This window comes from Trichoderma gamsii (assembly GCF_001481775.2).
Source record: "Trichoderma gamsii strain T6085 chromosome Unknown Scaffold_18.2, whole genome shotgun sequence".
Classification (NCBI taxonomy): Eukaryota; Fungi; Ascomycota; class Sordariomycetes; order Hypocreales; family Hypocreaceae; genus Trichoderma; species Trichoderma gamsii.
In genome coordinates this window covers 651,888-668,238 of record NW_020171355.1, presented here as the reverse complement: position 1 = coordinate 668,238, position 16,351 = coordinate 651,888, and the positions used below count along the sequence as shown (strand labels likewise).

Here is a 16,351-nt window from a genome sequence, read left to right as displayed (position 1 = left end):
TGGGGGTCTGTTGGTTTTTGGTTTTTGTCCGAGCTGGAATTTCCCGGCTCATCATGCATAAGATAGGTTGGACCAAGGCATATATCTATATATACAAAAGTCTAAAAATATTACCTTAAAACACCGCCAGAGCAAGCGGCGACTCGGTCAACGTATAAAGATTCCTCCACCAAGCATACGCCCCCCCAAACAACAACACATAGTAAATCCCCGACCACAAAACCGCCTGCCGCGACCTCGAAGATTCCGATAGCCAATACGGCTCAACAGTCCCCCACACGCGAGGCAATCCCATGGAATTGCAAAACGCATGGACAAGCACAACAGCCAGCAGCGAGCCCGTCCGCAAAAACAGGAAATTCGCCAGGGCGCCAAAGAGGGACGTGTACGAAAACTGGAGGACCGAGCGGGCAATGGCGGCCACGAGGGGCTTTTCCGGGTGCGTGACGCGGAACTCGTAAAAGTGGTGGACGTGGGCGAGGCCGAAGACGACGGGGGACAGGAAGATGACTCTGCTGAGGCTGGAGCCGGCCTTGAGCAGCAGCGGGACGGCGGCAGCTCGGAAGAGACACTCTTCGGTGACGGGGCCCTAAACAAACTGATAAGTATGTAGAAAAACAAATAGGATGGGTGGGACTGGGATCATCGTCGGTTGCTAAGAACACGATATGACTACGACATGAGATGAGATGAGATGAAAGAGAGACACCCACAGCAACGTAGTTTCTCCAAGCGGGCCATTCAGCCCAAACATGCCTCAAAGGCTCCATCCCATCCACCCACTCCCTCCAAACCCCATCGACAACCAGGCACTCATACAGCGGCCCAGCAAACAGCACGCCCGTCAGAAAGCATGTCTTGAGCGTCTCCATCAATCCCAGCGGCCAATAGCCCATCAGCCGCATCGGGCTGCAGGCGGCGTCCGAGCAGACATGGCGCAGGATGAACAAGGTGGCGAGCGAGCATGCAGTAGTGGAAAGTGAAACGGTGACGATCCGGGCGCGGATGGCCTCGGGGGCGTCTCGCGAGCGATCTGGCGAGGCCCTCGTCTTGGAGGAGGTGTATAGCGGGAGGACGTAGACAAAGGTATACGCCGTCTGTACTTTGGGAGAAGAGCAAAAGCATAAATAGATTGATCAGCGCTTTTTGTTTCGTTTGATCTGATGTATCATCTAGAAAACAGAGTTTCAGACTATTGGGGCTTACCAGGAGACCAAAGGCCTGGGCCTCGGTGAGAGGAGGCTCCATCTTACGAAGGGAAGACTTTGATGGCGATGGTGGTTGGGTGGAGGGCGTCACCGCAAATGTGGTAGCACTATGCGGGATGCGGGATGAAGCAGCAGACAGCCACAACTGCAGCTTCTTACAATGTGAAACGGATAATATCTCCCAGTATCGAAGAAAACGTGTGCATATGAGACGATATACAGGCCACAGCAGGAGGAGCGGTTAACCAAAACAGCCGCGCGCCAGTCGCCGAAGAGGGAGCTTCAGAGCGAATGAAGCTGCATGGGAAAAAAAAAGAGGGGAATAAAATCTAGCTACCCTATGTAAGCGGGAGGAGAACTACGATAGCAGCACCAGCTATTTATTTACGATGAGCATTACGAAAATTAACGCGCAAAAGGCTGTTGGATGTAATATTCAGAAATACAAAATAGAAAAAAGAAGGCATTCTCCTATGAGATAATGGTGCTTTGGAGTCTTGAGCTAAAAGACAATGGAAGCATTGAATCCATGAGATGCCACTAACAGCACGATCGGATTGTCCTAGTCCAGGCCGGACTCTAGTAAAAGGTACCTGCTCCATATCATGCAACCTCCTCAACTGTTCATGCCCTACTGCGGCTCTAATTGAACTCAATGCGAGTGCCATGTGCTAGGCTCGAGGGCCACTCGATCCCAAACGCCCGTCTGTCCTGGTGTCTTTTTTTGGCAGCCAAACTCTAATCCAGCTCTTCTGCCATTCGCCAATTGGCTCGTCTCTTTTTGCACCAGGCTGAGAGTTTTCCCCAGCCTTCTGCCCTGGTCCTGGCACGCGCTCTCCGTCTATTAGTCAGTCCTGCGGTGGGTACCGGGTTCTCCGTAAGAGATGCTCCGTATCAATCAACGTTTATTTGAGCCAGGGGTGTTTGGTCAGCCCAGTACAGTATACGAGTCGCTCGATAGACTCGGAGCGGACAGGCGCAATGACGTGAAGAAAAGAAATGAACCGTAATCGACGCTACCCATGGAGCCGCGACCATCAGGTCCTATCGCTCCGCATCCTCCGGATTGCTTCAGGTGGATGAATCGCCGTCGTGCACATGGTTCCCAAGAATAGGTATTGCTACACCACCACCACCAACATGATGGATGTCGTTTCATCGTCGCATCCTGCCGAGAGCTGGCAGATGTTCTCCGGCTAGCGTCTTCCGCAGCATCCAATCTGAGGCGTCCATGTGGTCGTGCATAGGACCCGCGCTTTTTCCCATTCAATATTTGCCAATCGGCTGCGCACCGTCCACTCGCTCAATTGTCCTGCCTCGAAAAATTCCATCCATGTGCCACGAGCTGGTATCGTCTCCTGCATGCTATCTATGGAGCCACATGCTGTTGGACTGAGCGCTTCCCATTCAAGCGGGCGCCTCTGCAGGGTCCGGGACGACAGGGCCAAACAGCACAGAGCAGAGCAGCGAGCAGAGCGTCCTGAAGCTCGACTTGTTTGTATCTGTGCATCTCTGTGCATATGCACCGGGGCTCGCTTTTGCAGGCGCACATCATATCAGCAGCCAGAAACGGACGTCGGTAATTTCAGCATATGCAAGGGCAAAGCGCCTGCGCCACTCGCTTGCTCAATCACCCAGCGCAACGCAACGCAACGCAACGGACCTGCAGCTCCGCAAATTAATACCGCAGCCAGACGGCGGAGCAGGGACAAATCTTGGAATCGCGATTGATCCGAGCTCAAGCTGTCCCAGCTTCTGAGGATCGGGCTTCGAGATTGCTTCGTCGCCAGGACTCCAGCTCCATCAGCTCAATCAAACAAGCCCGTAGTCAATGCTGTAAGTTTGCTAGTCTGGCACGGATATCCCAGGCACAGCTCCGCTAGAGGCCATCGAGCCGGAGCCACTTTGGTGCCTGAAATCTTACATGTCGTAGCTTGCCGGAAAGTTCAATGCTAGACGATGCTAGAGACAGATGTGGTTAACCCGCCAGCCAGTTCTTTGACCGCGTCCACGGCGGGCCTCACCTTGAGCATCCGACCTCTTGTTTTTCTGCTTGTTTTGTCTCTCACTGAAGCACATCGTCTTCGCATTTGCATCGCATCGTCAGCCCGGACCTGGGACCTGCAGCGCCCTGCAGCAACTTAGCGGCGCTTGTCTGCTTGGGTGGTTCTGCGCGCTCTATTCAGTGGACGTAAACAGGCCCCTGCAGCTGCGTCTGTCTAGTCGCCGGGGCATTGAACCGCTGGTTCCACTGGGTTTTTCTTCTTCTGTTCTTGCCCTCATCAGTTATCGCCGGATTCTTGTTGCTGTTGTTGTCGTCGTTGCTGTTGTTGAGTTTACCGAAAAGTTAGCTGTATGCAAGGGGCAGAGACAGTAGAGAAGATAGATGATGATAGCAGAGAGCATGCATTTCGTAGAGTTCGTAGGCGGTCAGCAAGCCACTGGCTCGCTGTCAATTACTGCGGTACTTGAACTTGCCTGCAGCTGGTGCCGGGAGCAGAGGTACCGCCTTAATTCTGCCCGCCATTGCATGAAAAGAGGCAGTCACGCCCCAATCTACGCCATACCGCCTTTGCTTTCCTTTGTATCAGTGACCATCGCCAACTTCAACTCAACTCCAGACTGCGTATCTCGTAGACTTCATGCTCCCTTCGCCATTGTCTCGACATGGCTCCGGCCGCCTTGCATGAATGTATCACCGCCTCCTAGCGCACGCTGCGGGCCCAGGAACCACCCCGGCGCTGCAGAGGCCACGCCAAAAGCACCACCGTCACGGCCGCTCCCCTTTTCATGGGCCTCCCCCCGGGCCGCATCGCACAGCCGGGCAAAGGCTCTTCTCTTTTCGCTTCCACCTCCACACACTCTTTTGTCTGTCCTTCTCGAATCGCCGACCCGTACGCTCTTTTTTTTTGCCTTGCCCATCCTCGGACTACGCACGCGCGCTTGGCTTGCATCTCGCAGCTGACTCTGCTCTCGCGGTTAACGTCTAGAGGCCTGACGAATCGAATCTTAATTGCCCTCGATTATACCGTCCTATTTTTAATATTTAATTCTTCCATTCTTTAAATCCTCTTTTGGCGGCCGTCTGCGACTCTTTGCGACTCCCAGCGCGCTGCTAATATTTTTTGTTCCCAACCCTTCCACTTCGATTCTCATTGGTTTTATTTCATCTGCTTTTTTTTGCGAAAATTCTAGCCGCCGATACCTGCGCGACCAATCATTTTCTGATTCTTCTCCCCCTCTTCTTATTTTTGACCATTCAATTCTTCTTTCTGTTGTGTGTGAGGACCGGATTGGCATGGCCGCTACGACGAATCGAAACTGTCGGAAATAATACCACTCGCTCAGCAAATTCACGAATTGCCACCTCCGCACCAGACGACTAATACGCTCGTATAGACTGGAGCGGCTCGCGTCCTGGACAGCCCAAAACCTCCCGTCGTCACTTTTTCGAATTGACTAGTTGGGCAAATGTTATGAGGCAGCTCTCCTGCTGAGTGAGCAGAGGATGCCCGATTCGCCCGACTCCGAGCGATCCTCCCAGGGCGACAGGCTTCAGATTCGCCTTGTGCCCTACACGCCGACTCGACTCAGCGGCGGATCCAGCCTGAATCTTTCAGCCCTCGCCGAGTCCGCTCGCGACAATGTTGAAATCCACTCCGCAGATGAATCGCCGATAGCGACAAGCCCACCATCCTCAGGCTCGACAATCGCCGGCCCGTCTCGTCCCTCAATCAGACGCCGGAATACAAGCGTTGAGCTAGGCGATGTCCCTCCTATCGCTTCGCCCAGCGAATTATCCGAATCGTCTCCTACCGAGCCGCAGCGTGGCAGATTTCGATCTCAGTCTGTAGTGTCGCAGTCATTGAGGACCTTGACAGCTCCGCCGTCTCCTGAAATCCAGCCTACAGCCCCTGCCCAGCGCCGCACCAAGCGATTCGTCGACATCAACTTGAATTCTGACAACAAGACCTTCTCCCTCGTTCCCCTGAAGCCCACCAGACCTCGCACCGACTCTGTTGTTTCTGCTCGCACCGACACGACGACCCATCACTCTGTCATATCTACTCGCACCGATACGACAACGCAGCACTCCGTTGTATCCACCCAGACTGACCAAACGCCGCATTACTCTGTCGCTTCCAGCGGCTCTTATGCGCAGCAAACGTCGAGCATTTTTAGCGAGGACCGTCCCAGCTCGCCCTTGACGACCCTGGCCGAGGATGATAGCACATCTGCGACCGCCTCATTCACTCCATCCATCCCCGAAGAGGATTTTACTGCCGCCTCGCCTTGGAACTACAAATTAGTAGGTGGGCTGCGCAAGGTCCAGAGAGACGTAAGCGAATCGAGTGACCTCCCTACGCCAACCCGGTTACCCTCATTTCTTGAAGAAGAGCCCTCCTCTCCAAAAGCTGTGGCGCCACAGGAGCCCATTTCTGCCTTTACTCTCACAACCAAGGCCTCCTTCCAGTCCAACAAGACTGGCAACACGGTGTCAGATCGCACAAACTACAAGACCTATGCTCAAAGCTCTTCTGCTCCGGACACTGTTCGCAATTCCGTAACATCGGACTTTGACAATGCTTCGCTTTTCCCTGGTGGTCCCAATTACGTGGTCTATGATGGCGCGTCAGCGTCTGGCCAATCTCGAGGCCACTCTCACACTCATTCCAACTCCAACTCCAATTCTCACTCGGATTCGGAGCAGCAGAGAAACCCCAACTATGTAGTCCACGGACATCGACGCACCATGTCTGACGGGACCGACATCTCTCATGTACAGTCCGAATACTCGAGAGACAGCATGGTGGTGGCTCCTTTACGGCCTGTAAGATCACATCGCCTCCACTCCAGCTCGACTGTCATGAGCTCCAGATCGCTGGAGCACCTGAGGACCGGATCTCTAAACTCAATTTCCACCTCTCCCACTAGAGCCAACCAAGATGCAGAGCGCGATGCATCAGTGGGAGTGTCTACACAGATTGACCTCGACGGGCGGCACGCGGCGACTCCCTCGAGCTCTGGCCAAGCCGTTCATCGCCGAGCCGGATCGAGAACACAGCCGTGGGGTACTGCCTTGTCCACAGTTCTCTCAGAGAGCGAACGAACCGACCCCTCAACTCGTTCCCACTCCCGGATGTCTGGCAATGCTCGCAGTAGCGTCTTTACGCTGAACCAGCTGAGACAGACAGGGAGCTTCTCCACCTTGGGTATGGAGGAGGCTCTGGCCATGGCTTCTCACTCTCGGAACGGATCCGTAGACCGACCTCAGCCGGTCTATGGCAGAGACACGCAATTTCCCAATGCCCGCTTGGTCCGTGACCATGATGAGGATGGTGATGGTCTTGCGGATCTGGAGAGCATGAACCGCCTTCCCTCTCGCGCCCGAGGTCTAAGCTTCCTCTCCAACAATTCTGGGGAAAAGGGTCACCGTTCTAGCCGCTCAACAAGCAGCTCTGGTGGCAACAGCATCACCTACACCGCTGCCATTCCGGCATGGGCGAGGTAAGCATAGGGTACGATCAATTTGAAACATGAGATATGCTTACATTTCAACAGGGTCTACTACGGCAGTGGAGAACGACGCTGGTTGGCGCCAAAGCCATCCAACGAGTCCATGTTTTCGCAATTCACCAGCAGCCTGCACCGCGACGGATCTCACAGCCGCTCCCCCAGCTACGAGCAGTACACGACTGACATCAACAACCCCCGTCGCCGCCCCCATGAACCTAAGCGACGAAGGAGCGAATCCGACTCGATGGAGATCAGGCCGCACCCCTTTGCCGCTGTTGCTCGCAGCATCAAGAAGCAGACATCCAGCATCTGGTCGCCGCATCTGCGACAGGACAGACGAGCCAGCCGATACAGCCTTTGGTCCCCGCCATCCCTGGCCGACTCTGCCGAATTCGGAATCTGGCAACGAAACCTCCAGCTAGTGCTGTTTGTCTTTGGGTTTCTTTGTCCATTTGGTGAGTAGCTGCTATATAACCTGTCTCAGTTAACCCTTCGTCTGCTAACATGCGAAAACTAGTGTGGATGGTTGGTGCCGTCTTACCTATCCCTACAAGGCCTGAGCGAGACATGACGGAGCGACGATTCAGCGACGGCAACATCGATCTCCGGACCGAGGCACGCACCCAGATGCAGTACATCAATGCGGAGCGTCTCCACGACAGGGTCAAGTGGTGGAGAAGCGTCAACCGGCGCATGTCCATTATCGGAGCCCTTATTCTCTGCCTATGCATCGTGCTCATCGTCGTCGGCGTTAAGCAGCAATGGCACTCATAGAAACGGACACGGGCGTTTGCTTCTTTTGACTGGAGTTTCAATGTCAAGTTCTTGGACATTTATGAACTTGACTTGGGGGAAAAGCGACATTTTTTCTTTTCGGGAGCATTTTCAGCATTTACTTATTTTGACGGATGACGACTTTCTTTTGCTCTTCCGGCGCCAATTTCTGGGGAAATTATTTTCAAAAACTTTCATCTTCATTCTACTAACTCTCATGAGGTTACGATTCTTGATTCTTTGAACAGCATATACACACATACAGACGACTTATGCGTAACGCAAAAAGAAGGAAAAGAAGCTTTATCTTGACGTTTCTTTTTATTCTCAAAAAACTAAATATTATCATACAACTATTTTTCTTTTCGACGGATATTTTATTTTTATTTACTACTTTTTCATGGAGCATGAGATATAAATATACCTGATGCGAGGAACGTTGGTTCAGATGCCAGATTATGTAACGATGCAACATACAACATACAAATTATCATGTACTTTGTATTTTCTGTTGGACGGCGTGGCAGAATAGGATTTTTGGGACGTGAATGGATTTTGATTCATATTGAACGGCACGTTGATGGGTGATGAAGAAGTAGAAGCAGTGTTAGAACGATGTAGATTTTCAAAAGCAGATGAAATAAACCAATACACTTGTCAAATATATTATGATGTTACTTGGAAAGCATATGTTGGTGAAGAAGAAGCGGAAGTGATAACTTGGGTCAAGACGTGAATCATGAAGCAGATGAATCGAACTAATACTCTGTCAAATCCATCATAATGCCATCTGAAGGATATGTTAAAGCCACCTTTTCCTCCAAATCGGTCAGATCGCACCATATCATCCGAGTTGTTGGATCAAATCCCCAGGCAATGCTTCTCATCCATTTCCCGTAGAGCTTCCCCCTATTATCGACCAAATCCCGAGTAAGCAGCTTCGCGACTATCTCTCTTGACTTGAGAGATTCCAGTCTTCTGGCATTGCATAAGCCTTGATTATTGCGCGAACTAAAGATGCGACTTGGAGTAGTTAAAGGGACGCTACGTGACACGGCAGTATAGTGTCAAGTATATTTCCCGAGATCTAAAAGCGGGATTTGGTATTTTTCTATGGCCCTGATTCATGCCGCTGGCGATTAATCTCCTGGTCGACCTTATGGCGGAGGGCCCCATTGGATGAAGAAGTTGAAGTTGGGTACTAGTTGTAGATTTTCAGAAGAAGAAAAGGCAGATGAAATAGTCTAATGAGCTTGTCATATATACAATGTCATTTAGGAACACATGTTGATAGAAGATGAAGTAGAAGTGGTGACTTATGTTGTAAGATGTAGATTTTCGTCAAAAAAGGCAGATGAAATGAAGTAATGCACGTCAAATATATTATAGAGAAAAGTCATCCAGCACTCCAGCACTCCAGCGATTACCTTACTGCTACTGCTGGTTTTAGATGTGATTGACAGTTGTGTATTTCGATATTAAACTAGCTGTCGTATTGCGCTACAGCTCGGGTTTTAGATATTGAAATTGGGGTGCTGGATAATTTCTCCCACATGATAATGCTAATTAAAGCAACAAGCTCATAAAAAAGGCAAAAGCAGTACTCGCATAGAAAGATGTAAAGTTCATCCATGTCAGTGAATACTAGTAAATCCGTGAAATATATAATAACGCCGCTCATTCAAGGAAAAACTGCCGTAAATGGTCAGATGTTATAATTCTATCCATTCAAAATCTGGCATCAATGACCATAAAACCATGCCATCTCCTCTAACCATACCACCCACCGTCTATAATTCATAACTCATTCATACTCCATACCTCGTATCCAAAATCGTCACTTCACCATCTACCGCGTCCTCCTCTTCTGCAACGCCGCAATCTCCGCCCTAAACTCGCTCATAGCCTCCGCAAGGTCCTCATCCGGCTCCTTTGCAATACCCAAAATAGGCTCCTTTCCAGACAGACTCTCGCTGCTGATGGACCGCTTCAGGCGGGCACTAGCCTTGCCCTGGCGGGCCTCAAGCTTCTTGTCCAGCACCGCTTTTCCAGGCGACGCAAAAAAGGCCATGGCGGCAAGAGTCCAGGCAAAAGCGTAAAAGTATACATTGGCCCACGCGCGGAGGGAGTCGCCGAAGCCGAGAATGAGAAAAGGCAGCGTCGTAAAGGAAAAAGTGAGCTGGGTGACGAGGTAGGTGGCAAAATCGTAGTACTTCTTCTTAGGAGTCGGACCGCCGGTGATGGGATCGAGGAAGAAGGGTCGGACGTGGCGGCGGAAATCTATTTTAGGTCAGCAAACCGGTATTCAGCAGAATACATACTCCTTGTTAAAGGAAAAAGGTGTGTATGATGGAGATTCCTACTCTTGGCGGATGTTTGAATCAGGCTAGCCAGCATAAAGCTAAGATAGTAGCCCGGGTAGAAGCCATGCCAGAAAGCGCTCGTCACAAAGGTCGTCATGCTCGCTCGGAATCCAGGCTTCTTGCCCCGGGGCGTAACCCGCAAGTAGATGTAGTTGCGCAGCCACTTGTTGGTATTCATGTTCCACCCAGCCAGATACGCGCGCGGATTCTGCGCAAACTCAACACCCCAAGGATCGATGTTCTGGAGCCTGTTCCACGAAACCTTGCCAGTGACGGGGTCGACGCCGTTGTAGCCCAGACCGGTCAGAATGCACGCGCCCTCGGTCAGCGCCCATACGCCGTAAAACTTGAAACGCGTCACCATACTGGCCATGTGAATGTACCAGATGCGCTGCAAAAACGATTTCTCGGTAAAGGCCTCGGTGGGGACGAGTGTAGGGCTGAATCTGCCCGAGAGCGCAACAAACAGTCCGACCCACACCAGTCCAGTCACAGCCTTGATGGTGGCTGGAGTGCCGCTGCGCGGAATCTTGCGCTTCTTACGCACAGGAGGCTTCTTCGCTGGGTCGACCTGGGAGGGGACGTCGAACATGCTCGTATCGATCCAACGGTGGTACTCGGCGTAGTCGAAGGCTGGGCCTCCAAACAGCGCGGGAAAAAAGAGCACATAGGCCGCATAATCGACCAGCGGGGGCAGCTCTTTCAAGGCCCGACTCTGCTGGGACTCGGTCAGTTGGTCGGCGGGAAGCTGGCCGTCCGCCACGTTCCAGCAAAAGGCCGAAAGCTTCATCACAAGAACCATCTGGGCCCCCGTAATGTCCACCACGGACGGGTCGTTGTTTATCTGGCGGTAGATGTGGCTGACGGACATGTGGCCCATGACGAAGACGAAGCCGATCCACGGCATGTACGGGCTGGCGCGGAGGTATTTGGCAATGGCGTAGGTGCCGCCAGCGCTGATGAGGAGCGTGACGATGCCATCCCACAAATCGAACAGGCCGACGAGGTAGAAGAGCGATACACTTAATAATCTCGGCAACAAAGTTTTGCCATTGAGTCAGCTGTGAAGATACAACAAGGGATTCAAAAAGCTTCTCTTGTGGCGGCGCAATTTACAGGATGATGAAGATATTCTTCCAAAGTGGCTTCGAGTCCGGCAGGCGCTTGAGGATTCCGGCCAGCGGATACGAGAGCAGGAACGAAAACGTCAACTTGACTGTTGCAGATAGACGAAGGCACGGTTAGAAGAAAGAAAAAGTAAAAAAAAGAGGGCTGTAAATCCAGAAAGCACTCGGTGTATCGCTCGGTTCGACTCACGTTCGTCAGGAGAAGCCGCAAGCTTCGTCGCCAGCGCCTCGAAAGCTACACTTCCGCGTCAGCTTGAGATAATAATAAAAAAAAGCAAATAGGCTCGGCTCGTATTGCGCCATCAGGACAGATTAAATAACTCACGCCGGTGAAGAAATAGCAGCATCGTGAAGGGGGCGGAAGACGTCCGAATCTGGTGGTAAAGAAAAGAAAGAAGTGAAGTTGAGAAAAAAAAGATGGAGTTGTTGGGGACAAGCAAGAAAAACCCCACTCTAGCTCTGTTAGAGGGGCCGCTAGTCCAGAGCACAGCAGCGGGACCTCGAATTGCTCCAAAACACCACCAAATAAGACAGAAGAGCAAGGAGAATCAAGAAAGAAGAATCAAATCAAACAAACGAGAAGGAAAAAGCGCAGTATTTATATACCCAAATGTCCCTTTTTGACTTTTTCCTTCAAGGTGCTTGGAAACGTTTATCCTTTCGCCTCGAAAGCTTCACCGGAAGCATACTAACATTGGGAAAAGGTATACAATCCGTCTGGTTGAAAAAGAGAAGAAAAAAACAAAAAAGTTCTCATCAAAGGGGGCGCCAGTAGCATTTTAAGAGGCGCTGGTAAATAAAACAAGAAAAATCAACAAGGAACCACATGCACAGTACCCCAAAAAAAACACGGGACTCAATCATTGGCCCTGGAAAATCGATTTTACATAGAATAGAGCATGGAAAGTGTTGGATAAATCGCCTGTTTAGAGCTTGGCCACGTGTGACGACATCATTCATCCTATTTTCAGCTTCCCCCTGCTAGACTGACGAGTATTTTTAGTATGCGCGAGGCAGCAAAAGGGTACATCCATGTAGGATTGCATCACGAGCAGGCATCCGATCTGCTGATCGGCGGCCCCTCTCTAGGCTTAGACTCTCCAAGGCCAGGCTTGAATCTTGAAACAACGTCACTTGCTTCACTACACGCCAAGATAATCACAACAGTCACAATCATCACAATCACGATGTTCACAACCACAAAAAACAGGCAGGCAGGGAGATAGGTAGCTAATAATCATTGGATTAATGCCAAATTAGAAACAGTCAAAAGAGTCTACTAGTAGCTACTACAAAGGCTCATAGGCCCACAGAAAACCATTCCCCCAAATGTACTTTTCCTGTTGTCATAGACGAGACAGACCCAATCCCAAAAAATGAAAGCCCAAAACAAAATAAAAAAAAAACCAACGGGGCGACGTCTTGACGTTGTGCATGCAGCCAGGCTTGTTGAGAATCCGTAGAATCATGTCCCCAGATCAAGCCAAGGCAAGGCACAGCACATTTGCCCGTATACTCCGTATACTCCGTATAGCACCCATATCGACGAGCCATGCATTAGTAGAAATAATACAGCGAAGAAGAAGGAAATATAAGCACAAGGAAAAGAGGAGCAGAAAGAAAGAAAAGCGAAAAGGGCAAAGATACAAAGCCGGACGCCCAGCCATGCCAAGATTCCAAAAGTATATCCCATACTATAATCTCACAGGCAGAAAAAAAGATACAAGAGACAAAAGATTAGAAGAATCAAGTAAAGCACCAGTAAAACACCAGCGCCAGACCCGTGAAAGACCCCATCCCGGGACCCCGGATGTAAGACGCATATGACTGCGGTTGAGGCAGTATGTAATTGTAGCAGTGTAGTTGTAACAGTTGTAGTTGTAATTGTAGTGATGATAAAACGACAAGAGGAGAATAGGAATATCAAAGAGCAGCATCGACAAGAGCCCGCTGGCAAATACAGACATTGGAGCGTTTCGGTACCCAGGCAGGTGGTAGTGCTTAGCCAAAGTAGTAATCATTGGGATCATAAGTCCACGCACCACCCTGAGGCGCATATCCAGCAGAGGGCGGCTGCTGCTGCTGTGGTTGTTGTTGTTGTTGTGGTTGCTGTTGCGGTTGCTGAGGCTCCTGTCCGGCTTGCTCCGGCGGTGACGGATGCTGCTGGCTGTGCAATGGCTGCTGTATCTCTGCGACGGAAAAGTGGCGCTGGTAGTCTTCGCGCTGATAGTCCTCGCGCTGGTAGTCCTCGTGGTGATGAGCCTGCGACTGCAGTTGGTGCTGCGGGTGGTGGTGATGGGGCAGATGGTGATGGTGCGGTTGCTGCGACTCGTACTGGTAGTGGTGGTGCTGTAGCTGTGCCTGCTGATGAGCATCATGGTGACGGTGATGCGGGTCAGAGAGATGCGACAGCGCCTGATGAGGATGCGCCGCTTGTTGCTGCGCCGCGAAGAAGTCGTAGTCGAGTCCGCCAGGATACGCAGCAGCATGTATGGGCTGCTGGCTAGGCATGCTCGCAACGGCCATGGACTGGCTCATGACGACGCCGTGAGGGCTGAGATCCTGAACGGGAGGCTGCAGGGGGTAGAAGTTGGCCATTGGAATGGGGATGAGACCACGGTCCTCGTGGGCAAAGATGGCGGTCTCGTCCAGCGGGTTGCGGAAGTTCTGGTTCATGAGCAGCTCCGGGCGTGGGCGGATGTCGGCAAAGCGAACGTCGGTAGACGGCGTGTTCATGCCTCCATTAAGGGCATCATCCAGGCTGTAGTAGCTGACCAGGTGATGCGGCACGCCCTGGTAGTGGATGCTGATCGTCTTCTTGATCAAGCCATTCTCCTTGAAGGGGTACGAGTCGATCAGCGAGCCAACCAGCGATCGCTCCGGGTCGGACCCTTGAGCCGAGCCCATGGAGTTGCTGACGGCCGCAAAGGCCGCGCTGTGGTGCTGGCTTTGGCTGTTGCTGCGTTCGGGCCTGTTGATGCCGCCATTGCTGTGCTTCTTCTTCTTGAGAGCCCGTTTCTTCTCTCCGGGGGGGAACGGCTTTTCCAGCTCGCGGTAGATGAGGAAGTTGCCGAGGATGCGGCTGGGGCTCCAGGAGACGCCGTCGGTCCACCGCTTGATGCCAGAGGCATGCTCTTCGTAGATGAAGACGTTTCCGCTGGCAATGAGGTCCTGGCGTTCGCGGTCGTGGGGGCGACGAGGAACGTGAGGAATGCGCCCTTGCAAACAAGCCTCAAACAGGATGATTCCATCCAATGTGGTGGCTATATGGCCCCTGAAGGTAGGCGCGAGAGGTGCTATGGCTCCCGACATGGCGAAATCGTCCATGTAAGCCGGAACCTTGTTTTGGGGGTGTATTGGGTTTTGGGTTTTCTGGTGATTTTTTTTTTTTTTTGGCTTTTGGCTTTTGGCTTTGTGTTTCGATTGCTCGAAAGTGTTTGTGTATAGAGAGCAAACAGGGCGAAGGCGATTGGCGTTGATCTTGAAGTTGTTATCAGGCAAGACCAAAGCAAGAGTGGGTGGGAAGTGTGTATTATTAGGGGGGGCAGAGAGAGCGGGAACAGAGAGCGGGAAGGGCGTCGAGAGAGAGAGAGAGTCAGTGAAGGTGACCTGCAGAGGCCAAGAAGCTAGCCGGGAGTGTCGACAAGAGCGAGGCAAGCAAGCAAGCAGAGCAGAGCAGAGCAAAGCAAAGCGAGTCAAGTCGAGTCGAGCCGATGAAGCAACTCCCTGCGGGCGAGTAGCTTGTGAATTGCAGGTGCAGGAGAACTCCAGAAGCAGGACGGTTGAAGGGGGGAAAGGCCGAGATGTTATAGTCGAGCAAAGAGGGGCCGGGCATGTGAGAAAGCAGCACCGGAGCCTGTAACGACTGGAGGCGCTGTAGAGATAGAGGCAGCGGGAGTAGTACAAGCGGTGGCAGCAGAAGGCGTTGGTGCTAAGCCGGAATATGGGCCTGGCCCAAGATCAATGGCTTGGGGGTGCTTGGGTGCTTGGGTGCTTGGGTGCTTGGGTGGATGCTGCAGCGTGCTCCACCGCTGCGACTCCCGGTAGCAGGCAGGTATCCTGGGGCGGCGCTGGGGATGGCAGGCAGGTACAGGCGCCGAGGTGGTGTACAGGCCGGGGCCCGCGGGGGGTGTATGGCAAGCCAGGTACCGGGGCCGGCGGCGGATACCTGGCGGCATTAGCGAGGGGACTCGCAACGGTACTGCTGGGTGCGCCTAGTCAGACGGCCGTTTGCTTAGCACCAGCGACGCCGGGACGAGCAGCAGGAAATGAGACGAGGATGAGGGAAAGGCTTGCGCGGGCTGGGCGCCGGGGCTTCTCTGCTGTGGCGGCAGTAAGTGTCCGGCAGGCAGTGGGGATGCGATGCTGGAAAGGCGGACGTCGAGATACGCGAGCGCAGTCACGATGGGAATACTAGTGGAAACAAGATGGAGGCACGTATAAAAGCGCCTTTAAGAGTCACTGTGGAAAAAGCCGAGAGGAAAGAAGACGAGACCCGCCACGTACAGCACCACAATATAATTAAAAAAAAAAAAGAGAGAAAAAAAAGAAAAAAAAGGGGAGCAGCCAAGGGAATTGCATTCGACAATGAAGCGTCCAAGAGTCTCTAGCCAAATGCGGCGACGCACGATGGATGAGATGGTTGGAGGACGGCACGACTTGGCACGTTTTGCTGCGTCAGTGCAGTAAATACGTGCATACTTGGCCGCGAGCAGCTGCACGGCACCCTCTCCGCACAGGGCACAGATGCTGGCAGCTCCACCGAGATAGTGCTGCTGTATACAATTGAGTCGGGTAGGAATTTGATGATTTGATGATTTGATGCCTGTAAGCAGGGTCAAGCAGAGCAACAGCTAAAGCATCAATTCAATGACATGTACCCTCGAGCTACCCTCGATCAAGAGCCTCTGCGCGCGCTACCGCCCTCTATCTTAGTTCTCGCTGTCCGCTAGAGCAGCAGCACTCCATAGCTTTCAGTGGGTGTGGTGTGCGAGGTGCGTGTGGTGTCCGCTAGCGCTGCAGACAGGGGGGTTGCTCTTGGTGTCCAGCGCTGTGGCCCATGTCCCGCAACTGCCGACATGCCAGGGTCAAGGGGGGTCCTTTTTCCCAGCAATCTGGCTATTAGCCGGGCTGTGGTGGTTCGTGCTCCTCTCGTCTTCGTCTTGCTCCTCGCCGCGCCTCTTGCTCTGTGGCCCTTGGGCACCTGTTGCCTTGGTTTTTTGTATCTTCACGATGGCGTTTGTACTGCAGAGAGGTTATATGAGTCATCGAATTCGGCCGAGAGAATGGATCAATGTCCCGTTCCGATTTGGAGAAATAAAAATAGATCAAATGAGTATAAAGGAAATGCAATTATATCAAA

General features: G+C 52.1%; 4 protein-coding genes across 4 annotated transcripts; 1 reads left to right on the top strand and 3 right to left on the bottom strand.

Moving 5' to 3' along the window:
* Nucleotides 1–115: 115 nt before the first annotated feature.
* TGAM01_v205812 (hypothetical protein) lies at nucleotides 116–1,248 on the bottom strand (the record flags this gene model as incomplete). The annotated part of the gene is made up of 3 exons (XM_018800906.1): nucleotides 116–589; nucleotides 714–1,097; nucleotides 1,207–1,248. 3 exons carry the CDS (start codon nucleotides 1,246–1,248, stop codon nucleotides 116–118), a joined length of 900 nt encoding a protein of 299 aa, XP_018665738.1.
* A 3,468-nt stretch (nucleotides 1,249–4,716) lies between these two features.
* On the top strand, nucleotides 4,717–7,499 carry TGAM01_v205810 (hypothetical protein; the record flags this gene model as incomplete). Its single annotated transcript, XM_018800907.2, has 3 exons — nucleotides 4,717–6,716; nucleotides 6,771–7,180; nucleotides 7,243–7,499. 3 exons carry the CDS (start codon nucleotides 4,717–4,719, stop codon nucleotides 7,497–7,499), a joined length of 2,667 nt encoding a protein of 888 aa, XP_018665739.2.
* Nucleotides 7,500–9,348: 1,849 nt separating this feature from the next.
* TGAM01_v205809 (MBOAT family protein) lies at nucleotides 9,349–11,336 on the bottom strand (the record flags this gene model as incomplete). The annotated part of the gene is made up of 5 exons (XM_018800908.1): nucleotides 9,349–9,779; nucleotides 9,863–10,893; nucleotides 10,979–11,078; nucleotides 11,180–11,224; nucleotides 11,315–11,336. The coding sequence occupies 5 exons, from the start codon at nucleotides 11,334–11,336 to the stop codon at nucleotides 9,349–9,351; spliced, it is 1,629 nt and encodes a 542-aa protein (XP_018665740.1).
* Nucleotides 11,337–12,990: 1,654 nt separating this feature from the next.
* On the bottom strand, nucleotides 12,991–14,301 carry TGAM01_v205808 (Gti1/Pac2 family protein; the record flags this gene model as incomplete). Its single annotated transcript, XM_018800909.1, has 1 exon — nucleotides 12,991–14,301. The coding sequence occupies one exon, from the start codon at nucleotides 14,299–14,301 to the stop codon at nucleotides 12,991–12,993; it is 1,311 nt and encodes a 436-aa protein (XP_018665741.1).
* Nucleotides 14,302–16,351: the final 2,050 nt, after the last annotated feature.